Source organism: Salmo salar, chromosome 16 (assembly GCF_965601325.2).
Source record: "Salmo salar chromosome 16, fSalSal1, whole genome shotgun sequence".
NCBI lineage: Eukaryota > Metazoa > Chordata > Actinopteri > Salmoniformes > Salmonidae > Salmo > Salmo salar.
In genome coordinates, this window is record NC_138306.1 from 52,258,231 (window position 1) to 52,284,846 (window position 26,616).

Here is a 26,616-nt window from a genome sequence, read left to right on the forward strand (position 1 = left end):
TACCTCCACAGCTGCCTTGGCTCGCTCAAACTCAATCCCCCTCCTCTTACCTCCACAGCTGCCTTGGCTCGCTCAAACTCAATCCCCCTCCTCTTACCTCCACAGCTGCCTTGGCTCGCTCAAACTCAATCCCCCTCCTCTTACCTCCACAGCTGCCTTGGCTCGCTCAAACTCAATCCCCCTCCTCTTACCTCCACAGCTGCCTTGGCTCGCTCAAACTCAATCCCCCTCCTCTTACCTCCACAGCTGCCTTGGCTCGCTCAAACTCAATCCCCTCCTCTTACCTCCACAGCTGCCTTGGCTCGCTCAAACTCAATCCCCTCCTCTTACCTCCACAGTTGCCTTGGCTCGCTCAAACTCAATCCCCCTCCTCTTACCTCCACAGCTGCCTTGGCTCGCTCAAACTCAATTCCCCTCCTCTTACCTCCACAGCTGCCTTGGCTCGCTCAAACTCAATCCCCCTCCTCTTACCTCCACAGCTGCCTTGGCTCGCTCAAACTCAATCCCCCTCCTCTTACCTCCACAGCTGCCTTGGCTCGCTCAAACTCAATCCCCCTCCTCTTACCTCCACAGCTGCCTTGGCTCGCTCAAACTCAATCCCCCTCCTCTTACCTCCACAGCTGCCTTGGCTCGCTCAAACTCAATCCCCCTCCTCTTACCTCCACAGCTGCCTTGGCTCGCTCAAACTCAATCCCCCTCCTCTTACCTCCACAGCTGCCTTGGCTCGCTCAAACTCAATCCCCTCCTCTTACCTCCACAGCTGCCTTGGCTCGCTCAAACTCAATCCCCTCCTCTTACCTCCACAGTTGCCTTGGCTCGCTCAAACTCAATCCCCCTCCTCTTACCTCCACAGCTGCCTTGGCTCGCTCAAACTCAATTCCCCTCCTCTTACCTCCACAGCTGCCTTGGCTCGCTCAAACTCAAGCCCCCTCCTCTTACCTCCACAGCTGCCTTGGCTCGCTCAAACTCATCCCCCCTCCTCTTACCTCCACAGCTGCCTTGGCTCGCTCAAACTCAATCCCCCTCCTCTTACCTCCACAGCTGCCTCGCTCAAACTCATTCCCCCTCCTCTTACCTCCACAGCTGCCTTGGCTCGCTCAAACTCATTCCCCCTCCTCTTACCTCCACAGCTGCCTTGGCTCGCTCAAACTCAATCCCCCTCCTCTTACCTCCACAGCTGCCTTGGCTCGCTCAAATCTTACCTCCACAGCTGCCTTGGCTCGCTCAAACTCATCCCCCCTCCTCTTACCTCCACAGCTGCCTTGGCTCGCTCAAACTCAAGCCCCCTCCTCTTACCTCCACAGCTGCCTTGGCTCGCTCAAACTCAATTCCCCTCCTCTTACCTCCACAGCTGCCTTGGCTCGCTCAAACTCAATCCCCCTCCTCTTACCTCCACAGCTGCCTTGGCTCGCTCAAACTCAATCCCCCTCCTCTTACCTCCACAGCTGCCTTGGCTCGCTCAAACTCATCCCCCTCCTCTTACCTCCACAGCTGCCTTGGCTCGCTCAAACTCAATCCCCCTCCTCTTATCTCCACAGCTGCCTTGGCTCGCTCAAACTCAATCCCCCTCCTCTTACCTCCACAGCTGTCTTGGCTCGCTCAAACTCAATCCCCCTCCTGTTACCTCCACAGCTGCCTTGGCTCGCTCAAACTCAATCCCCCTCCTCTTACCTCCACAGCTGCCTTGGCTCGCTCAAACTCAATCCCCCTCCTCTTACCTCCACAGCTGCCTTGGCTCGCTCAAACTCAATCCCCCTCCTCTTACCTCCACAGCTGCCTTGGCTCGCTCAAACTCAATCCCCCTCCTCTTACCTCCACAGCTGCCTTGGCTCGCTCAAACTCAATCCCCCTCCTCTTACCTCCACAGCTGCCTTGGCTCGCTCAAACTCAATCCCCCTCCTCTTACCTCCACAGCTGCCTTGGCTCGCTCAAACTCAATCCCCCTCCTCTTACCTCCACAGCTGCCTTGGCTCGCTCAAACTCAATCCCCCTCCTCTTACCTCCACAGCTGCCTTGGCTCGCTCAAACTCAATCCCCTCCTCTTACCTCCACAGCTGCCTTGGCTCGCTCAAACTCAATCCCCTCCTCTTACCTCCACAGTTGCCTTGGCTCGCTCAAACTCAATCCCCCTCCTCTTACCTCCACAGCTGCCTTGGCTCGCTCAAACTCAATTCCCCTCCTCTTACCTCCACAGCTGCCTTGGCTCGCTCAAACTCAATCCCCCTCCTCTTACCTCCACAGCTGCCTTGGCTCGCTCAAACTCATCCCCCCTCCTCTTACCTCCACAGCTGCCTTGGCTCGCTCAAACTCAATCCCCCTCCTCTTACCTCCACAGCTGCCTCGCTCAAACTCATTCCCCCTCCTCTTACCTCCACAGCTGCCTTGGCTCGCTCAAACTCATTCCCCCTCCTCTTACCTCCACAGCTGCCTTGGCTCGCTCAAACTCAATCCCCCTCCTCTTACCTCCACAGCTGCCTTGGCTCGCTCAAATCTTACCTCCACAGCTGCCTTGGCTCGCTCAAACTCATCCCCCCTCCTCTTACCTCCACAGCTGCCTTGGCTCGCTCAAACTCAAGCCCCCTCCTCTTACCTCCACAGCTGCCTTGGCTCGCTCAAACTCAATTCCCCTCCTCTTACCTCCACAGCTGCCTTGGCTCGCTCAAACTCAATCCCCCTCCTCTTACCTCCACAGCTGCCTTGGCTCGCTCAAACTCAATCCCCCTCCTCTTACCTCCACAGCTGCCTTGGCTCGCTCAAACTCATCCCCCTCCTCTTACCTCCACAGCTGCCTTGGCTCGCTCAAACTCAATCCCCCTCCTCTTACCTCCACAGCTGCCTTGACTCGCTCAAACTCAATCCCCCTCCTCTTACCTCCACAGCTGCCTTGGCTCGCTCAAACTCAATCCCCCTCCTCTTACCTCCACAGCTGCCTTGGCTCGCTCAAACTCAATCCCCCTCCTCTTACCTCCACAGCTGCCTTGGCTCGCTCAAACTCAATCCCCCTCCTCTTACCTCCACAGTTGCCTTGGCTCGCTCAAACTCAATCCCCCTCCTCTTACCTCCACAGTTGCCTTGGCTCGCTCAAACTCAATTCCCCTCCTCTTACCTCCACAGCTGCCTTGGCTCGCTCAAACTCAATCCCCCTCCTCTTACCTCCACAGCTGCCTCGCTCAAACTCATTCCCCCTCCTCTTACCTCCACAGCTGCCTTGGCTCGCTCAAACTCATTCCCCCTCCTCTTACCTCCACAGCTGCCTTGGCTCGCTCAAACTCAATCCCCCTCCTCTTACCTCCACAGCTGCCTTGGCTCGCTCAAACTCAATCCCCCTCCTCTTACCTCCACAGCTGCCTTGGCTCGCTCAAACTCAATCCCCCTCCTCTTACCTCCACAGTTGCCTTGGCTCGCTCAAACTCAATCCCCCTCTTACCTCCACAGCTGCCTTGGCTCGCTCAAACTCAATCCCCCTCCTCTTACCTCCACAGCTGCCTTGGCTCGCTCAAACTCAATCCCCCTCCTCTTACCTCCACAGCTGCCTTGGCTCGCTCAAACTCAATCCCCCTCCTCTTACCTCCGCAGCTGCCTTGGCTCGCTCAAACTCAATCCCCCTCCTCTTACCTCCACAGCTGCCTTGGCTCGCTCAAACTCAATCCCCCTCCTCTTACCTCCACAGCTGCCTTGGCTCGCTCAAACTCAATCCCCCTCCTCTTACCTCCACAGCTGCCTCGCTCAAACTCATTCCCCCTCCTCTTACCTCCACAGCTGCCTTGGCTCGCTCAAACTCATTCCCCCTCCTCTTACCTCCACAGCTGCCTTGGCTCGCTCAAACTCAATCCCCCTCCTCTTACCTCCACAGCTGCCTTGGCTCGCTCAAACTCAATCCCCCTCCTCTTACCTCCACAGCTGCCTTGGCTCGCTCAAACTCAATCCCCCTCCTCTTACCTCCACAGCTGCCTTGGCTCGCTCAAACTCAATTCCCCTCCTCTTACCTCCACAGCTGCCTTGGCTCGCTCAAACTCAATCCCCCTCCTCTTACCTCCACAGTTGCCTTGGCTCGCTCAAACTCAATCCCCCTCCTCTTACCTCCACAGCTGCCTTGGCTCGCTCAAACTCAATTCCCCTCCTCTTACCTCCACACCTGCCTTGGCTCGCTCAAACTCAATCCCCCTCCTCTTACCTCCACAGCTGCCTTGGCTCGCTCAAACTCAATCCCCCTCCTCTTACCTCCACAGCTGCCTTGGCTCGCTCAAACTCAATCCCCCTCCTCTTACCTCCACAGCTGCCTTGGCTCGCTCAAACTCAATCCCCCTCCTCTTACCTCCACAGTTGCCTTGGCTCGCTCAAACTCAATCCCCCTCTTACCTCCACAGCTGCCTTGGCTCGCTCAAACTCAATCCCCCTCCTCTTACCTCCACAGCTGCCTTGGCTCGCTCAAACTCAATCCCCCTCCTCTTACCTCCACAGCTGCCTTGGCTCGCTCAAACTCAATCCCCCTCCTCTTACCTCCGCAGCTGCCTTGGCTCGCTCAAACTCAATCCCCCTCCTCTTACCTCCACAGCTGCCTTGGCTCGCTCAAACTCAATCCCCCTCCTCTTACCTCCACAGCTGCCTTGGCTCGCTCAAACTCAAGCCCCCTCCTCTTACCTCCACAGCTGCCTTGGCTCGCTCAAACTCTTCCTCCAGGGACTGGTTTCTGGACAGGAGGGCACCGCCACCGAACCGCTCTTTACTCAAACGGCCCTGTCACACACACACACACACACACACACACACACACACACACACACACACACACACACACACACACACACACACACACACACACACACACACACACACACACACACACACACACAGCCGGGCGAAAGGAGAGGAGACAGACAGACAGAGAGGGGTGCAGGGTCAGCCATCTCTGCCTTCCCCGGGGAGGGGTAAATATCTCTGCCTCGGCAAAGCCTTTGACATGCTCATAACCCTGAAATGTGCTGATGGTAGCATTGTTATAGCATCTGACAATGCCTCGTGCTGCTTTTGAAAAGAAGTGGACCAGTTTGCATTTCTACATGTCTTGTACTTTGTGTATATGTATACATGTTTTGTGACTGCGCAACATATCTAGCAAAACTGGTACCAAATATGAATTGTGCTGAAATAGCGTAATGTGTTTGGATGTAGTGCATTACTAGAGTAACTGGTGATGTCTGTAGCCTAAGGCTAGGGAATCAATTATGGAGACCAAGGAATTAAAATGAAGTTCATGTTCCATACAGGGAGACATTTTGTAGCTCTCAGGTAGAACACAAGTCAGTGTCCTCCCACTGCCACAGCTGCCCGGTTGTCACATTCTGATGACTAATCTGTTCTGTAAAACCTGGTGTCAGCTCAGCCATTACCTGTAACATTCCATGTTCCATTTCCATAGCTGGCCATTAGAAGGACACGATTTATGCGAGGTCTAATTGAAGTTGGCTTATCTAGATATTAACGGCCTCCAGAGAATTAGCTCCCCCCCCCCCCCCCCCCCGCTTAATGTTGCCTACTACGTCATGCAATTTAAAATGGTATAAAGGAAAAAAAAACGAAAAACATGCAGTGTCTAAAGTTTATTTCCCAGTTTTCCAAGCAGTTCTACATGCTGTTGTGTGTAAAATGTCAAGGCCCAGTGGTACAGGAAAGCTGTAGGGAGGTGTGAAGGATTTTAGTCGGTTTTAGTCTTTTTTCATATATAGCCAAGTTATCATTACTCATTGTATTTATTCATTGCATTATTATCTTTCTATTTTTCTCTCTGTGTTATTCGGAACGGGCCCGTAAGTAAGCATTTCACTGTTAGTTTACGAAACACCTGTTGTTTACGAAGCATGTGACAAATAAATGTTTTATTTATTTTGATTTGACATCATTCCTCTGTCAACATATTGCGTGCGTGACCACCTGCCAAGTAAAGGAAACCAAAGCCGCTGTTTACAGTATCGCTGTCGGTGACTTACAATGGTTCCCCTGGGGTGAAACAAATGTAGCGTTTGTTTGCGTATAACTCCCCATCTTCGGTGGCCATCTTTAACCCAAAATCTATTATTTAGAGGTTGCTTAGCCGGTCTCTGTGAGATACACTGTGGGCTTGAATGGGCTCAGAGTAAAGCTACTGAATTACTCATGATCTATTCATCTAATAATGGTCGGATAGTAACAGGAGTCTCAGGCTAACCTGTATAGAGACCACGGCCACTGAGGAGGGAAGCGCTCGACATTTGGACCTCAGAGCAACACAAAGGAACAATTTCAAAAGCCAACATGGACCCCTCTCAGTTGATCTACTTTTGTCATCCAAAACGTTACCCTTGTTGTGGAACCGTCAATACATATTTCTTCTGGTTTGGATTCTGTGGTGATGTTGTCTGTTCAGTGCAAATGTCTTTTGATATTATAGGAAAGGATGCATAGAGGGGCTTACATGTCTTCCACTAATATACTGTCTGTTGAGCTGTAATGGAAGAATATGAGGTGTTAGCACAAGATGGCGGGTTAAAACACGGTCACATCACAGGGATTCAGTACAGTGACTGGAATTATGGTTTGCATGCGTCTCAATTAGGGTTGCAAAGGGAGGGCACGTTACTGGTAACTTTAAAAATGTACCAGTAAACTACAGATTTTCTTTTTTACTTTTAAGGATTTTAAGTAATTTTCATAACATGTGAAATATATAAAAATAATAAAATAAGATGTTTTAAATATGAAAAATAGAATGACAAATGTGTAAAACATCCTTGATATAACCCATCAACTTAGTGAATACTATTATATTTTTTACACATTTTTATTTATTTTATTATGTGATATGTCATATGTTTGTTGTAAATGTCATGGTGCTGAACTGGCGGCAGTTGTGAAAAAATTCAATAGTTGGAAGAGTTGCATAGTTAATTGCAAATGATATCATTGTTGATTCAAAGATTGTTTCATTAATTAGGCTATTTTCTCTTGAACCATATGGTCTATCCACTAGAAACTCATGAAAAAGTACACAGATATACACTACTGTTCAAAAGTTTGGGGTCACTTAGAAATGTCCTTGTTTTTGAAAGAAAAGCACATTTTTTATCCATTACAATAACATCAAATTGATCAGAAATACAGTGTAGACATTGTTAATGTTGTAAATGACTATTGTAGCTGGAAACAGCTGATTTTTTAATGGAATATCTACATAGGCGTACAGAGGCCCATTATCAGCAACTATCACTCCTGTGTTCCAATTGCACATTGTGTTAGCTAATCCAAGTTTTTCATTTTAAAAGGCTAATTGATCATTAGAAAAACCCTTTTGCAATTATGTTAGCACAGCTAAAAACTGTTGTACTGAGTAAAGAAGCAATAAAACTGGCCTTCTTTAGACTAGTTGAGTATCTGGAGAATGAGCATTTGTGGGTTTGATTACAGGCTCAAAATGGCCAGAAACAAAACACTTTCTTCTGAAACTCGTCAGTCTATTCTTGTTCTGAGAAATGAAGGCTGTTCCATGCGAGAAATTGCCAAGAAACTGAAGATCTCATACAACGCTGTGTACTACTCCCTTCACAGAACAGCGCAAACTGGCTCTAACCAGAATAGAAAGAGGAGTGGGAGGCCCCGGTGCACAACTGAGCAAGAGGACAAGTACATTAGAGTGTCTAGTTTGAGAAATAGACACCTCACAAGTCCTCAACTGGCAGCTTCATTAAATAGCACCCGCAAAACACCAGTCTTAACGTCAACAGTGAAGAGGCGACTCCGGGATGCTGGCCTAGACAGAGTTGCAAAGAAAAAGACATATCTCAGACTGGCCAATAAAAATTCAAGCTTAAGATGGGCCAAAGAACATAGACACTTGACAGAGGAAGATTGGAAAAAAGTGCTATGGACAGACGAATCTGAGTTTGACGTGTTCAGATCACAAAGAAGAACATTTGTGAGATGCAGAAAAAATTATACGATGCTGGAGGAGTGCTTGATGCCATCTGTCAAGCATGGTGGAGGCAATGTGATGGTCTGGGGGTGCTTTGGTGCTGGTAAAGTGGGATATTTGTACAGGGTAAAAGGGATCTTGAAGAAGAAAGGCTATCACTCCATTTTGCAACGCCATGCCATACCCTGTGGACAGCGCTTAATTGGAGCCAATTTCCTCCTACAACAGGACAATGACCCAAAGCGCAGCTCCAAGCTATGCAATTACTATTTAGGGAAGAAGTCAGCAGTCAGCTGGTATTCTGTCTATAATGAAGTGGTCAGCACAGTCACCGGATCTCAACCCTATTGAGCTGTTGTGGGAGCAGCTTGACTGTATGGTACGTAAGAAGTGCCCATCAAGTCAATCCAACTTGTGGGAGGTGCTTCAGGAAGCATGGGGTGAAATCTCTTCCAATTACCTCAACAAATTGACAACTAGAATGCCAAAGGTCTGCAAGGCTGTAATTGCTGCAAATGGAGGATTATTTGACGAAAGCAAAGTTTGAAGGACACAATTATTATTTCAATTAAATGTTTTATTTATAACCTTATCAACATCTTGACTATATTTCCTATTCATTTTGCAACTCATTTCATGTGTGTTTTCACATGAACTTTTGAACGGTAGTAAAAATATTTAGAACAAAATAGAAAGGTACATTTCCTGAAGAAAATGTGGTGTGCTTGCTAGCTTGTTTTAAAGTATTTATGTTTGTGAAATAGGTTATAGTAGTGGTAGTGACTGCAGTAGTAATGGTGGTGACTGGTTATAGTTGATAAAAGTAGGTATATGGAAAGATTGATTGGTTGGTTGATTGGATAAGACAGGATAGGATGAAACATGTAAAAGTTGGTTTGGTCTCTCTAGTTACTGTTGGTGAGTTATTTCATGCAAATTTGTGTACATTTATATAGTTATAGTTTTGAAGAATTTGACGTTAGGATAGCCTGACCATGAGAAATTTGTGTACATTTATATAGTTATAGTTTTGAAGAATTTGACATTAGGATAGCCTGACCATGAGGAAGTTGTGTACATTTATATAGTTATAGTTTTGAAGAATTTGATGTTAGGATAGCCTGACCATGAGGAAGTTGTGTACATTTATACAGTTATAGTTTTGAAGAATTTGACGTTAGGATAGCCTGACCATGAGGAAGTTGTGTACATTTATATAGTTATAGTTTTGAAGAATTTGACGTTAGGATAGCCTGACCATGAAGAAGTTGCTTTTGTGTCTCTAGCTTGGACATTTTATGCAAATTTTAAATGGTTATAGTAAAAAAAAAAGTATAACTGGCATAAACGCAAGGAACAGCTCAAGGTTGGTTTGATGTTGATAGCTTAAACGATGTAAGACCAGTGGTGAATCCAAATACCTCCCATTCAAGCCTATGGAGCTTTTATGAACATTTAAAATGATTATTGTTCAAAAAGTATAAATGGTATAAAAATTCGGAATGCAAGCAATCTAATCTGAATGCAAGCAATTTGAACATCTGAACTTTGGTTTGGTGTTGATAGTTTAAACGGTGTAATTGTCACGTCCTGACCATAGTAAGTTGTTATTTTCTATGGTAGAGTAGGTCAGGGCGTGACAGGGGGGTTTTCTATGTAGTTATGTTCTAGTTTTGTATTTCTATGTTGGGTTGTTCTAGTTTTTGTATTTCTATGTTGGGCTTTGTTTGAGATGATCTCCAATTAGAGGCAGCTGGTCATCGTTGTCTCTAATTGGAGGTCATATTTAAGTTGGTGTTTGTCCCACCTGGGTTTGTGGGAGATTAATTTTGAGTAGTGTATGTTTCACCTCTGTGTCACGGTTTGTTGTTTTGTCATTCAGTTCATTTATGTTATGCATAGTTTCACAGTATAAATAAAATGTGGAACGACACACACGCTGCACTTTGGTCCGCTTCTCCTTCCTACGACAACCTTGACAGTAAGAGGAGAAACGTGCCAAAATGTTCAACCTGGACTCAGGGGTAGATAACATAGTAAATGGAAATCTGTCTCCTCCATTTAATATAATGTTACGTTTCGTATGGTATGTATTAATTTAGGGATGTCCATTATCTATCTCGTATGATACTGTATGTTTACGAATTACAATTCGTATGATATATTATGAATTGCAATTCGTACAATATGTTAAGAATTTGCAATACATATGATGTTACGAATTCCAATTAAGCTAATGTTAGCTAGGTGGCTAATGTTAGCTAGGCTAGGGGTTAGGGGTTAAGATGAGGTTAAATGGTTAGGGGAAGGGTTAGCTAACATGCTAAGTAGTTGCAAAGCAGCTAAAAAAGTAGTAAATAGTTGCAAAGTGGCTAACATGCTAAAGTTGTCCGTGGTGAGATTCAAACCGGAAACCTTTGGGTTACTTCATGTTATAAAGTAAACTTCTGTCTTATGTAACCATACCAAACATTACATATCACACTAATGAGTGTATCGTATTTACCTTTACTATATTACAACTAGTGTATGAGACCAGGCTGAAATTTTCTCCATGTATATCAATGGCCCTTTTATTGTCATTGAAATGCATTGGGAGCTCATTTAAATATTGTTGTAGTACAAAAAGTATAAATACTGTCAAATATTTTCTCAAGCAATCTAAGCTGGGGGCAGTTGGCACATTTCAAAAGTTGTTTTCATGTTAATAGTCTGAATCGTTTAATAGGTAGTATGTAAGAAATATAGAGTTGTGTTTTACCTTTACCTTCATTTTATATTCATTCATTTAAAAAAGTTATTCAAGTATAAATTACAAACTTGACTTATTAATTACCAAAATGACCCAAATTGCAGGTTGTTTTACAACCCTAGTACCAATCAACTTCCATCAAACAAAGTTGAATCCTCTCAACATGTCACAGAGAAGCCTACCACACTTCTAATCAAAACAATACACATTTTAGGTAAAACGCTTTCAACTTCAAAGGACTGTTGATTTCAAGTGCAGACAGAAGAGACAATAATGGTCTGGCTCAGCAATGACTACTCAGGACCCCATAGCCAAGGCACTTACTTGAAATGCTAGAGCTGGCTCGGCCTCTGCTATGGTATTTACTTCCAAAGAGCTCTTGGAGGGTGGCTCTGATTGTGTTTTGCAGTCTATGGACCTAAAGAGAAAGGACAGAAAGGACAGTTGAATCAATAATACATGCATTAATTACTCCCCAAACACGATTAAGTCAGAGCACTTTACTTTCTTCAGCTTTCTTGATGATGCTTGAACAGTGTGCAGACCTTCCGAAAGGCTCTTTATTTCCAATGTACTGTATGTTCAGGGTTTTGTCTTTATAGCGACCGATTCCTCTTAAGCAATGGGCTGCACTACACTAGATTAATTGAATGAGTGTTTTTTGGTTACCATTTCTGTGATAATGACAATTTCCAATACCACCTGCAGTAGATACAGTAAGGCAGACATCTAGTGAATAGGGAGGGGATGTCCTTTAGTTGACCTTTTCAGCATGCACAAAAGGGGGGGTGCCTGAGAAGACTACCGTCATTAGAATAGCTATGATTGTGGCCCCAATGAGGTAAAAATATTCTCTCATACTTTGAACTACTTCACAATTCAAGTGAATTAAAGTGAAGAGCGATATTGAAGTGTAGTGAGTAAAGCAGAGTTTCCCAACTCCGGTCCTCCAGTACACCCAACAGCACACATTTTTGTTGTAGCCCTGGACAAAAACACCTGATTCAACTTGTCAAGGGCTTCATGATTAGTTGACAAGTAGAATCAGCTGTTCTTATCCGGGGCCATAACAAAAATATTTACTTTTGGGGTTACTGGATGACCAGAGTTGGGAACTACTGGTGTAGAGTGTAGTGCAAAGACACAGCAACTTACCAGATTTGTAACTGACATAGATGTAACAGCTGCATGAAGGTTACTTACCACAGAAGTTCGCTGGAGGAGTTTTTCGATGAACCCCGTCTCTCCAATTTCCACTTTCTGCTGCTGTTTCTTTCAGTGTGGACGTTGAGCTCCTCCCATTTCTCCAAAGGAGAGGCAATGTTGACTGAGAAGATCAATCACAGAGAAATCAGTTAACAGCAGGGTACAAGCTAAATAAAATTGCCAACTGGACAGATCCATGACAGGGACATGCATTTTTCTTGTATATGACACCCAGGATTATTATCAAACTCTGTCATTAATTAATCAAACTAAGCATAGTCTGACTTGCAACGCATTATTAGAACTCCGTTGAAGAGTAAAAGGCTTTAACCTCCTCAACTTGCTAATGGGAAACTAATCGGCTGTTACCTCTCAATCTATTTTAAGATGATCTGTTCATTACAGGCCTTACTGCCTGATCCTCCTTTGGATGATCTTGAACATGAACAAGGTCAACTCCTTTGGACTTCATAAGGGAAACTTTTCAATGTGGCAAGGTCGTTTAAGCGTTTAGGAGTCTGGGGATGTGAGGCTAATAACATTCCTGGTTTAATGTTATGAAAATGGCAATGAGTTATGCTCTAGATATTAGGTTGTCATGACGACATGATACAAAGTCAATTCTTCATAACTATTGGCTGTAAGAGATCATCCTTTAAACATGCACCTAAGTGTTCATCTACACAGCTGTTTGTGTGTCAAACTTGACTAAACAAATGGCCACTAAACATGATTAGGGACATAGTTGTGGTCCAACAGCCAGTTTAGATCATTATAGTCGGGAAAACCAGAAAATTATCCTGACAAGCGCCATCGAGAGTTTATAGTCAATCCCTCATACATGACATGAGAAATCACTATAAATTGACAATAGTTTCAGTGGTAAACCATCTGGGTAGAAAAGAGCAGACGCTCTGAGCTATCCAACCAGGACCAAGGCCACTGCTACTGGTAAACCATCTGGGTAGAAAAGAGCAGACGCTCTGAGCTATCCAACCAGGACCAAGACCACTGCTACTGGTAAACCATCTGGGTAGAAAGAGCAGACGCTCTGAGCTATCCAACCAGGACCAAGACCACTGCTACTGGTAAACCATCTGGGTAGAAAAGAGCAGACGCTCTGAGCTATCCAACCAGGACCAAGACCACTGCTACTGGTAAACCATCTGGGTAGAAAAGCGCAGACGCTCTGAGCTATCCAACCAGGACCAAGACCACTGCTACTGGTAAACCATCTGGGTAGAAAGCACAGACGCTCTGAGCTATCCAACCAGGACCAAGACCACTGCTACTGGTAAACCATCTGGGTAGAAAGAGCAGACGCTCTGAGCTATCCAACCAGGACCAAGACCACTGCTACTGGTAAACCATCTGGGTAGAAAGAGCAGACGCTCTGAGCTATCCAACCAGGACCAAGACTACTGCTACTGGTAAACCATCTGGGTAGAAAAGAGCAGACGCTCTGAGCTATCCAACCAGGACCAAGACCACTGCTACTGGTAAACCATCTGGGTATAAAAGCGCAGACGCTTTGAGCTATCCAACCAGGACCAAGACCACTGCTACTGGTAAACCATCTGGGTAGAAAAGCGCAGACGCTCTGAGCTATCCAACCAGGACCAAGACTACTGCTACTGGTAAAACTCTCTCCGCAGCCGCTGTGAGTAAGACCTTTAAACAGGTCAACATTCACAAGGCCGCAGGGCCAGACGGATTACCAGGACGTGTACTCTGAGCATGCGCTGACCAACTGGCAAGTGTCTTCACTGACATTTTCAACCTCTCCCAGTCTGTAATACCAACATGTTTCAAGCAGACCACCATATCCCCTGTGCCCAAGAACACTAATGTAACCTGCCTAAATGACTACCGACCCCAGTGTACCTGAGTCTAGTGACACTCTTTCAGGAGTGTGTGAGCTGGGGACAGCCTGCTCTACATCCACCTGGATCAGCTCTGTCTCGTCCGTCGTCTTCTTCCGGTGAGGCGTGTTCTTAGGCCCGTCCCCACGTGACAACAGAGGGCTCTTGTCCTGCTTGCTGTTCCTTCTCTCTCCGGGCTCGCTGAGGTCCAATAGGTCCAATGTGGAGGACAGAACTGGAGGGAGAAATCATACTATAAACGCAATATGTAAAGTGTTGGACCCATGTTTCATGAGCTGAAATAAAGGATCCCAGAAATGGTCCATACGCACAAAAAGCTTATTTCTCTCAAATATTGTTCACAAATTTGTTTACCTCCCTGTTAGTGAGCATTTATCCTTTGCCAAGATAATCCATCAACCTGACAGGTGTGTCATATCAAGAAGATGATTGGAATTATGATCATTACACGTGCACATTGTGTGGGGACAATAAAAGCACACGCTAAAACTCTAAAATGTCTTTTCACACAACACATTTGCCACAGATGTCTCAAGTTATGCGGGTGTGTGCAATTAGCATGCTGACTGCAGGAATGTCCACCAGAGCTGTTGCCAGAGAATTTAATGTTCATTCCTCTACCATAAGCCGCCTCCAATGTTGTTTAGAGAATTTGGCAGTACGTCCGACCTGCCTCACAACCGCAGACCACATGTAACCACGTCAGCCCAGGACCTCCACATCCGGCTTCTTCACCTGAGGGATCGTCTGAGACCAGCCACCCGGACAGCGGATGAAACTGAGGAGTATTTCTGTCTGTAATAAAGCCCTTTGTGGGGAAAAACTCATTCTGATTGGCTGAGCCTGGCTCCCCAGTGGGTGGGCCAATGCCCTCTCAGGCCAAACCATGGCTGCGCACCTGCCCAGTCATGTGAAATCCATAGATTAGGGCATAATTAATTAATTTCAATTGACTGATTTCCTTATATGAACTGTAACTCAGTAAAATCGTTGAAATTGTTGCATTTATATTTTTGTTCAGTATAGTTTAGCTTCTTGGTAGATCAGTTCAAATCTTTGCTTTACAGAGACTCATCTTCCTAAAAGCTGTCAAGACAAACCTAATTAACATTCCTCAACAGACTTGTGACTCCGAAATTAGTGACTCAAGGAGAGATTCATTACGAGACATAATTTTTCACGTCATTGTTAATTTACACACATTTTTTATTTGCAACTCTGGAAAACAATCAGTAACAGTTTTACTTCACATTTCTCTGTACATTGTTGAGTTAAGCCATTTAGCTGTCAAGGGTGTTATTTCCATCAGTTGCCCCCTGGTTAGGTACTTCCAGGACTTTCTCAACTTTACTGAAGATCTAAGTATACTTTGATGGCCAGACTGTGGACAGCTAAGGCAGCCCTGGCGGAGCTTTACTGTTCGGTAAATTAAGCAATTTAATCCCAGACCATCAGACCGGTAAGGACAAGGACAGGGACCCAGTGGTAAAGAATTTTTTGTCCTTTTTTAGGTTAATGTTCATTTAACCGCTCATAGCCTGTAGTATGAGAATGAAAATGCCCTTCCTGCCTTAATAAGGATGTCCTGATAGTCAGGTTTCATTTTGATAAAGGGAATAACACTGGTGGCAGGTATCCAAACGGTTAAGAGCGTTGGGCCAGTAACCGAAAGGGAGAAGGTTCGAATCCCCGAACCGACTAGGTGATAAAGCAGTCTATGTGGCCTTGTGCAAGGCACTTAACCTTAATAGTTCTGGATAAGAGCATCTACTAAAATTGTAATAGTTTAATTAACTACCAAGTCAAAGGGCATCTTAGATTTCAAATACAGATGAAAACTCAATTTATTGGAGTAAATTCATTTACATTGTGAGTATATTAGCATGTTAACTTTTAGCATGTTTTTTTTTTTCACCCCTGTTTTAACAGGTAAGTTGACTGAGAACACATTCTCATTTACAGGAATAGTTACGGGGAGAGGAGGGGGATAAATGAGCCAATTTTAAACTGAGGATAATTAGGTGGCCATGATGGTATGAAGGCCAGATTGGGAATGGGATCTTTAGAGAACACAGAGGGTCAGGACACCCGTTTAATGTCCTATCCGAAAGATGGCTAGTTAATTTTTTTTTACCTTCATTTAACTAGGAAAGTCAGTTAAGAACAAATTCTTATTTACAATGACAGCCTACTGGAGAACAGTGGGTTAACTGTCTTGTTCAGGGGCAGAACAACAGCTGTTTACCTTGTCAGCTCAGGGATTTGATCCAGCAACCTTTCAGTTATTAGCCCAACATTCTAACCACTAGGCTACCTGCATAGATAGATTTAACAGATTAAAACAAATAAAGGCTAGTTTATTGTCAGGTAATAGCTGAATTTCAGTGTGTGAAGAACACTTAATAATGTCCACGTAGTTCCTTTTGTAATGCACAATTTTGTCTATTAAACTGTGGCTTTTTTTTTGCATTTGTTAAACCTAGTTTGTTAGAGTAAAAGTGTGAGGGAGTATAAAACGCTATCTTAATACAGTCATACATGTTTTTATTTACTTTTCTGCTCTTTTACACACCAGTATTTCTACTTGCACATCATCATCTGCTCATCTATCACTCCAGTGTTAATTTGCTAAATTATAATTACTTCGCTACTATGGCCTATTTATTGCCTTACCTCCTCATGCCATTTGCACACACTGTATATAGATGTTATTTTTTTCTATTGTGTTATTGACTGTACACTTGTTTATTCCATGTGTAACTCTGCGTTGTTGTTTGTGTCGCACTGCTTTGCTTTATCTTGGCACGGTCACAGTTGTAAATGAGAACTTGTTCTCAACTAGCTTACATGTAAGAGGTAGCATTACATTGCTGTGATTTCCCTCACCATATGACTGGGCTCCTGAGTGGTGCAGTGGTCTAAGGCAATGCATCTCAGTGCAAGAGGCTACACTACAGTCCCTGGTTCAAATCCAGGCTGTATCACATCTGGCTGTAATCACAGCCAGATGTCCTGTAGGACCTTGCACAATTGACCCAGTGTTGTTGGGGTAGGCTGTCATTGTAAATAACAATTTGTTCTTAACTGACTTGCCTAGTTAAATAAAGGATAAATGACAGACATGATCATCCTCTGCTGTGTGCACACGCATATCTCTGTAAATAACAATTGCAGTGTGTGAAGAACACTTAATAATGTCCACGTAGTCCCTTTTGTAAATAACACACTGCTGTTTTATGACAAACGAACGGGATGCTCCTCTGAATGTTATCTGAAGGTAATTAGTGTGTTAGCTCCTTGATATCTCTGTGCTCCTCAAATTAGGAATGCAATTAGAAATCAGAGGAAACGCTTGTGGGACATGGAGACGTCGCCTGAAGTGTTATCTGTGTCAGGAGAAAAGCCATGTCCTGAAAGAAACCAAGCCGGATGACCTTGAGTCTACTTGAGATGACCTTGAGTCTACTTGAGATGACCTTGAGGCTACTTGAGATGATGAGGTTGCCTCCAAATAGTCTTGCCAGCTGGAAGGCATATTTGATGTGTATTGTGTATGTATACGAAGGATAGTATACTGTTTCTATCATAGTGTTCTGAGCTTCGCTATTGAGTCATTGAATTGATTGAGTCCACATTGTCATGGCCAGGTTAAAGTTTCTATTTCAATTGTTGACATGGTCTGTTGGATGTTGTGGTCAGTTCACTTTTAGTGAAGATACGTGTACATTCTATCTGAACATATAATATCTTACAGTTATAACGTTCCTTACTGCAGTTTATTGTGGTCAGGTAAAGTCATGTTTGTGTAAATCGTTTCTGTTTTTTAAAATATAATATCCACATGGCAGTCATTGACACTGAAATACAGTACATGGATATTGCATTGATAAATAGACAATAAAACACAAGTTAAAAATATAAGTGAAAAACATGACAAAATTTACATCATTAACGTTTGGGGATACTCAGAGAACAATGACGTCTCAATGGATTTTTTGCAAGATAGCTTTTTTTTCTAGCCTATTGGAGATAGAATTCTCCATTGGTATTGTCATGAGTTGAGCTTTGTGTTAGACTTTTGTATCGTGACAGCTCAACCTGTGGACATTACTGACAAGTGAGTCCCTGTTGTTTCCTATTACTCCCTCTCTACGGTGCCACTGACCTTCAGTTGGGACTCGATCGTCTAAATGACTGTCGTTTTCAATCAACCGAATCTACTCAGTGTGAAGACACAGCAGGGCATCAGACCGCCGTAACTTCTGACTGTAGCTAGAACAACTGACACTAAAAAAAGCCCATGCTTTAAGTTACAGTACTTTCCTCGACACACTAATAACAGAATGAACTGGTCGGGTCTGTATACTTAATAATCTCAGGCTAGACACTGAGACTGAAAACGAACAGCATGCAGTGGTCTTTCACCCTATTGGATCAAACATTAGGCTCTGACAGTAGCCAGGACAAGTTTCATCTATAAACTACCCCTTTATAGAGATGACCTCCATTTAATAAAAAATAACGTTTTAGACTATTGTCGTTGTTGTTTAAGGTCTTATTAATAACGTGGTAAAAACTGAATTGGTAATCCGCTACATGAGCTTCATTCTGTGACTGTGTCCATACGGCTATTGTGCAGCATTGCTGCGGTATGTTGACAGAACTTTATATTATGCATTGAGTAGAGTAAATATTGATGACCACCGTGAAACAATAATACAATCCCCCTGATGTAACTTGGTCCGTCTTGGTTTCTTTCAGGACATGGCTTTTCTCCTGACACATTAACTTCAGTCAACTTACATAGTGTTACTCATACCCCTTTCACATGCAGACCCTGTAACCAAAAAACAGATATGGGGTCTGTGAAAATGGAGCTCTGTTTTTCCAGGTAAATTCATTAACATTGTTTATTTCACCTTTAACCAGGTAGGCCAGTTGGGGGTATACATGCAAGAAAGTTGTAAATAAGGGGCTGTTTGAAAGGAGGTCATATAAACATTTCTATATTATTATTACTACAGGTAATATAGCCTGTGTTCTGTCTGAAATAGGTCCTCGTGTTATGAAACGTCAAAGGCCAATGCATGAAGGGGCTACTACAGCAGTCGGGGCTGGGTAGGCAGAGAGGAGAGGGAGGTCAGTGGAGGTACCTGCTGTGTTTGAAGTCACTAGGCGGGCAGCGCCATGGCACTTGGTCTCACAGAGAAAGTCGTCGATGGAGGGGCTTAGCAGGGGGCGGCTCTCTTGTTGCTCACTCACCAGCTGCAAGTGAAAACAGACGACACTGCTTAAAATCACACACAAAATATGACCTTTTGGCCCTTTTCCTGTAAATGTCAACTTGACCAAGATATTATGATGACATGTAGTGATGTCTCACTGTATTGGCCATTTCAAACAATGTATCATGTAATTCAAACAAAGTGATGACATGACCTGACGTGACCTACCAATCCCCCACTAGTTCATGAGTGTTCTGTTTTACCCTTTACGTGCTGACCACATTGCCCACGTTGACCACATACATGTCATTCAATAATTTCATCCAAACTGTTGGTGCGCGTCAACGAGCGTCTGCGTAGCCAGGTGATAAAATAGAACTTGATTCTATTTTTTACACTTGACGCGCTGCAAGTCCAGCCTCTCCCATCTCCTCATTGGTTATTAGGAGCATATAGAGTACCCATGTGGGTTATTGGAAGATGAAGTGAGGTCCACACTCCAATCCAGTTGGTGGTGGTAATGCACCTTAAAGTTGGTGGCCAACTGCCATATAAAGTCCACAGAAGAAGAAGACTGAAGGAGGAGAGATTACTAGAAATTAACTAGGTTTCCCCTTTCATCTGTGTATTGATTGTCGGAGTAGAGAACTCACAATTTTGTGTGACTCAAAATGTGTCAAAATTCTACAAAGATCCAGAAAAAAAGGACCATATGCATTTCAGGTAAAATAACAACCTAATGTTTATATCCCAGGACAAATTAGCTAGCAACAGCAAGCTAGCTAGCTAAATGTCCATGCATGTTTCATGCATTTCGACTTGTCCCCAAATTAATATAGTTGGTTCAGTTTGTTTTGATATTTCAACTTGAGTCTCCTGATCGCATCTGGACAAAATCAATATGCGTGAGATGACAAATACATGCTCTGTCTAGTCAGCATGTTAGGACCCACAGCTTAGTTGAATGCTAGCTCTGTGAATACTTCATCTGCCTCTCAGAGTGTTCTATCCAGACTAGCTGAGGAGACTAACCTCTCCCAGTGTCCTATCCAGACTAGCTGAGGAGACTAATCTTTCCCAGTGTCCTATCCAGACTAGCTGAGGAAGAGACTTACTGGGTGTGTCCCCAAGTGTAATTGCTCAGCCATTAGCAGTTGTTTATCTCAGTTCCCAAACACATGCTGAAGTTAATCACCTTGCCTGTGAGGCATCCTGGACTGTCGCTGTAGGTTTGCCAACACTGCTGTGGCATAGGTTACATCTCCATCCATTATAATTACCCCTGAAGTAGTTGCTCTAGTGACAAAAATGATTCAAAATATGGATTTGTTTTAACAAAAAATAGACCCACCATCATTATTGCCTGCTTGTACAATGCTGTCGAAGAGGAAACATGACATTTGCCATCTCTGATCTCCAGAGCTAAGTTTTTTCAGGCAGAATCTTAATGATACAAAAGCTGAAGAACATATGCACATCCAGGTGTGTTTAGCAGGTGCTGGAATTATAGGTGAACTCATGAACAATACAAAGGACAATGCCACACACTACTGCTCATGCTCCCAGGTGATTTTTATTATAACGACATTTTGTTCTTAGGTCTTCATCAGGCCTCCATATCCCAGCTGGGGTTGGAAGGCCCTATACATAGGGGCAGTGCTCAGTGACATCACTTCCTGAAACAGGAAGTAAAAATGTTTAACATAGGTTCACAATATCAACATTCAATATATACAAATATATAATCATACATGAAGAATGTAATCAATATTTACAGTCAAAGGTTTGGACACACCTACTCATTCAAGTGCTTTTCTTTATTTTTACTATTTTCTACTTTGTAGAATAATAGTGAAGACATCAATGTCAATGTAGTAACCAAAAAAGTTTTAAACAAATCAAAATGTATTTTATATTTGAGATTCTTCAAAATAGCCACCTTTTGCTTTGATGACAGCTCTGCACACTCTTGGCATTCTCTCAACCAGCTTCATGAGGAATGCTTTTCCAACAGTCTTGAAGGAGTTCACACATATGCTGAGCACTTGTTGGCTGCTTTTCCTTCACTCTGCGGTCCAACTCATTCCAAACCATCTAAATTTGGTTGAGGTCGGGTGATTGTGGAAGCCAGGTCATCTGATGCAGCACTCCATCACTCTCCTTGGTCAAATAGCCCTTACACAGCATGGAGGTGTGTTTTGGGTCATTGTCCTGTTGGGAAACAAATGATAGTCCCAATAAGCGCAAACCAGATGGGATGGCGTATCCCTACAGAATGCTGTGGTAGCCATGCTGGTTAAGTGTGCCTTGAATTCTAAATAAATTACTGACAGTGTCACCAGCAAAGCACCTCCACATCATCACACCTCCTCCTCCATGCTTCACGTTTGGAACCACACATGAAGAGATCATCCGTTCACCTTCTTTGCGTCTCACAAAGACATGGCGGTTGGAACCAAAAATCTCAGATTTGGACTCCAGACCAAAGGACACATTTCCACCGGTCTAATGTCCATTGCTAATGTTTCTTGGTCCAAGCAAGTGTCTTCTTCTTATTGCTGTCCTTTAGTAGTGGTTTCTTTGCAGCAATTTGATCATGAAGGTCTGATTCACATAGTCTCCTCTGAACAGTTGATGTTGAGATGTCTGTTACTTGAACTCCGTGAAGCATTTATTTGGGCTACAATTTCTGAGGCTGGTAACTCGAATGAACTCTGGGTCTTCCATTCCTGTGGCCATCCTCATGAGATCCAGTTTCATCATAGCGCTTGATGGTTTTTGCGACTGCACTTGAAGAAACTTTCAAAGTTCTTGTCATTTTCCGTATTGACTGACCTTCATGTCTGAAAGTAATGATGGACTGTCGTTACTCTTTGCTTGTTTGAGCCGTTTTTGCCATAATATGGACTTTGTCTTTTACCAAATAGGGCTAGCTCTGTATACCCCTCTACCTTGTCACAACACAACTGATAGGCTCAAACGCATTAAGAAGGAAAGAAATTCCACAAATGAACTTTTAAGAAGGCACACCTGTTAATTGAAATGCATTCCAGGTGACTACATCGTGAAGCTGGTTAAGAGAATGCCAAGAGTGTGCAAAGCTGTCATCAAGGTAAAGGGTGGCTATTTGAAGAATCTCAAATATGAAATATGTTTTGGTTACTACATGGTTCCATATGTGTTATTTCATTGTTTTGATGTCTTCACTATTATTCGACAATGTACAAAATTGTAAAAAGAAAGAAAAACCCTTGAATGAGTAGGTGTTCTGAAACTATTGACCGGTAGTGTGTGTGTATGTGTATATATATACAGTTGAAGTCAGAAGTTTACATACACTTAGGTTGGAGTCATTAAAACTTGTTTTTAAACCACCACAAATTTCTTGTTAACAAACTATAGTTTTGGCAAGTCAGTTAGGACATCTACTTTGTGCATGACACAAGTAATTTTTCCAACAGTTGTTTACAGACAGATTATTTCACGATTATTTCATGTATAATTCACTGTATCACAATTCCAGTGGGTCAGAAGTTTACATAGACTAAGTTGACTGTGCCTTTAAACAGCTTGGAAAATTTCAGAAAATTTGAGTCAATTGGAGGTGTACCTGTGGATGTATTTCAAGGCCTACCTTCAAACTCAGTGCCTCTTTGCTTGACATCATGGGAAAATCAAAAGAAAACAGCCAAGACATCAGAAAAAAACATTGTATACCTCAACATGTCTGGTTCATCCTTGGGAGCAATTTCCAAACGCCTGAAGGTACCACATTCATCTATACAAACAATAGTACGCAAGTATAAACACCATGGGACCATGCAGCCGTCATATCGCTCAGGAAGGAAACGCGTTCTGTCTCCTAGAGATGAACGTACTTTGCTGCGAAGAGTGCAAATCAATCCCAGAACAACAGCAAATGATCTTTTGAAGATGCTGGAGGAAACAGGTACAAAAGTATCTATATCCACAGTAAAACGAGTCCTATATCGACATAACCTGAAATGCCGCTCAGCAAGGAAGAAGCCACTGCTCCAAACCGCCATAAAAATGCCAGACTACGGTTTGCAACTGCACATGGGGACAAAGATCATACTTTTTGGAGAAATGTCCTCTGGTCTGATGAAACAAAAATAGAACTGTTTGGCCATAATGACCATCGTTATGGTTGGAGGAAAAAGGGGGATGCTTGCAAGCCGAAGAACACCATCCCAACCGTGAAGCACGGGGATGGAAGCATCAGGTTGTGGGGGTGCTTATCTGCAGGAGGGACTGGTGCACATCACAAAATAGATGGCATCATGAGGGAGGAAAATTATGTGGATATATTGAAGCAACATCTCAAGACATCAGTCAGGAAGTTAAAGCTTGGTCGCAAATGGGTCTTCCAAATGGACATTGGCCCCAAGCATACTTCCAAAGTTGTGGCAAAATGGCTTAAGGACAACAACGTCAAGGTATTGGAGTGGCCATCACAAAGCCCTGACCTCAATCCTATAGAACATTTGTTGGCAGAACTGAAAAAGCGTGTGCGAGCAAGGAGGCCTACAAACCTGAGTTACACCAGCTCTGTCAGGACGAATGGGCCAAATTTCACCCAACTTATTGTGGGAAGCTTGTTGAAGGCTACCTGAAACGTTTTACCCAAGTTGAACAATTTAACCTGTTATGGCTAGGGGGCAGTATTTTCACAGCCGGATAAAAAACGTAGCCGATTTAATCTGATTATTACTCCTGCCCAGAAACTAGAATATGCATATAATTATTAGCTTTGGATAGAAAACACTCCAAAGTTTCTAAAACTGTTTGAATGGTGTCTGTGAGTATAACAGAACTCATTTGGCAGGCCAAAACCTGAGAAGATTTCATGCAGGAAGTGGCCTGTCTGACAAGGTGTCGTTCTTCTTGCCTCTGTTTATTGAAGACTGAGGATCTCTGCTATAACGTGACACTCACTACGGCTCCCATAGGCTCTCAGAAGGCGACAAAAAGCTGAATCGTGGCTTTGCAGGCTCTGGCTGAAAAAAAGTAGCGCGTTTGGGTAGTGGCTGGTTACAGTACTGTGAGACTCAGGCGCGTGCCCGCGTCAACCGAATGCTTTGTTTTCTTTTGTCTGTTTACCTAAACGCAGATTCCCGGTCGGAATATTATCGCTTTTTTACGAGAAAAATGGCATAAAAATGGATTTTAAACAGCGGTTGACATGCTTCGAAGTACGGTAATGCAATATTTAGAAATCTTTTGTCACGAATTGCGCCATGCTCGTGACCCTTATTTACACTTCGGATAGTGTCTTGAACGCACGAACAAAACGCCGCTATTTGGATATAACGATGGACTATTTTGGACCAAACCAACATTTGTTATTGAAGTAGCAGTCCTGGGAGTGCATTCTGACGAAGACAACAAAGGTAATCAAACTTTTGTAATAGTAAATTGGAGTTTGGTCAGGGCTAAACTTGGTCGGTGTCTAAATGGCTAGCCGTGATGGCTGGGCTATCTACTCAGAATATTGCAAAATGTGCTTTCACCGAAAAGCTATTTTAAAATCGGACATAGCGAGTGCATAGAGGAGTTCTGTATCTATAATTCTTAAAATAATTGTTATGTTTTTTGTGAACGTTTATCGTGAGTAATTTAGTAAATTCACCGGAAGTTTGCGGGGGGTATGCTAGTTCTGAACGTCACATGCTAATGTAAAAAGCTGGTTTTTTATATAAATATGAACTTGATTGAACAAAACATGCATGTATTGTATAACATAATGTCCTAGGGGTGTCATCTGATGAAGATCATCAAAGGTTAGTGCTGCATTTAGCTGTGGTTTGGATTTATGTGACATATGCTAGCTTGAAAAATGGGTGTCTGATTATTTCTGGCTGGGTACTCTGCTGACATAATCTAATGTTTTGCTTTCGTTGTAAAGCCTTTTTGAAATCGGACAGTGTGGTTAGATAAAGGAGAGTCTTGTCTTTAAAATGGTGTAAAATAGTCGTATTTTTGAGGAATTTGTCATTCGCGCCACACCCATCATTGGCTATTGGAGCAGGTGTTCCGCTTGCGGAACGTCTAGATGTAAGAGGTCAGTGCACTCAACAATTGTATGTTTTTGATGAGGTGCTTATATGAATTTTTTTGCAAATGCACGTTGCTCAATCTGCAAATATGTACTACAGCCCACAACTAAGTGGACAAACTGTATGGTCCGGACACATTTCTTCAAAGCAATCACATGACAATGGTGACTGACCACAGTGACCAGCGCTGATGTTTGGTCTTTTGCCAGGGACAAACAGTGCATTTTTTATTTTCATGAATCAATAACTTCACAGCAGGGCCATTTGAAGAAATTTCCTCTCAATGTCCCCTCCCTTTGTGACATCTTGAAGATTTCTATTCCAATGCATCTCAGAGAGCTAATAGGATGTGAGAATCTTAATGATGGCACTAAAATATGTATTACTAGCCATGAGGTTCCACACAGCCTGCCATACGCTTGATATGAAAGGTGCTGCCCACGGCTTCATGATCCGTCTGTATGTGCTCAATGTGTGGCTCTAACAATGACAGATGTTCCCGCAACTATATTTTCTGGGAATTAATGATGTGGCTGTTTATTAGCCATTACGGCCAAATTGGAAACAAAAACTTTTACCCTTTTTTAGACAACTTGGACATTATCCAATTATGGTTACAGTTATGAAAAGTGTCACTGTGAATACATTTAAATGTTATGTTTGCTGTGGAGAACCATTTGAGTTCAAAGATGCTGGAACTGTAATAGCTAAGTGTTTCACAGAGGCATCTCCAGCCAGGATTTCATGATCGATGGTTTTATATTGGATGCCTTACTCTATTTCACCCTCTAAACCTCAAAGCGTAACTTCCTGCAGTATAATTGCAAGCAAAATATGGGCCCTTAATGAGAAAAGTGAATCATTTTGGAGACCCTGCCACTTAATTAGATGATCTCCTCTTATTCAATTAAAAAAGGCGCATCACTTTTGGCAAAATATAAAAAGATTGCTGACATTAATGGGATTTATTAAGGGGACAGACCCCATCCGGGAAATGACAAGCGATGGCTCAGAGAAGCACTGAGAGAAGCCCTGCCGGGTTATTATAGATGTGCAGGACACAGAATAACATTATAGATGTGCAGGACACAGAATAACAACCTGCTCTGTTTATTGCTTATTCATCATTATAAACTGGGTGGTTTGAGCCCTGAATGCTGATTGGCTGACAGCCGTGGTATATCAGGTTGCCATTCCTGTAATATAACAATGTTGGGTAAATGACTGCTACCTCAGGCAATGCAAGAGTTACATTATTGTTATGTCACCAGTCAGCTCCTGATGAAATCAAGTGGACATTTTTCAAATATCAAACTTTAATCTTAGTGTTGGCGAATGCTAGCGAAGTAATCGCAACATAATGTTAAACAGATTTCAAAATGCCATGCATTTCATCACTCTTTCTGGTATTGTCCATTTGATCATAGTTTGTTCCCGTGGTCATCGAAGAGAGAAGAGAGAGGGAGTCTCTTAACATTTTATTAATTCACCATTGTCATTATTGTTGGTCAGACCACCAGTGTATTTC

At 43.4% G+C, this 26,616-nt stretch overlaps 1 protein-coding gene across 2 annotated transcripts in view; it reads right to left on the reverse strand.

Moving 5' to 3' along the window:
* Nucleotides 1-26,616, reverse strand: part of LOC106574138 (PEX5-related protein) — a 181,727-nt gene that overhangs the window by 57,172 nt on the left and 97,939 nt on the right. For both annotated transcript variants that reach the window (XR_014380922.1, XM_082962778.1), the window contains exons 2-6: nucleotides 18,940-19,051; nucleotides 13,788-14,000; nucleotides 11,901-12,024; nucleotides 11,022-11,115; nucleotides 4,642-4,737 (exon numbers count right to left, since the gene is read on the reverse strand). Coding sequence is in view for 1 of the 2 variants with exons in the window: in XM_082962778.1 (XP_082818904.1) it covers nucleotides 4,642-4,737; nucleotides 11,022-11,115; nucleotides 11,901-12,024; nucleotides 13,788-14,000; nucleotides 18,940-19,051 (639 nt within the window). In the remaining variant the exon portion in view is untranslated. The remainder of the gene's footprint in view (nucleotides 1-4,641; nucleotides 4,738-11,021; nucleotides 11,116-11,900; nucleotides 12,025-13,787; nucleotides 14,001-18,939; nucleotides 19,052-26,616) is intronic.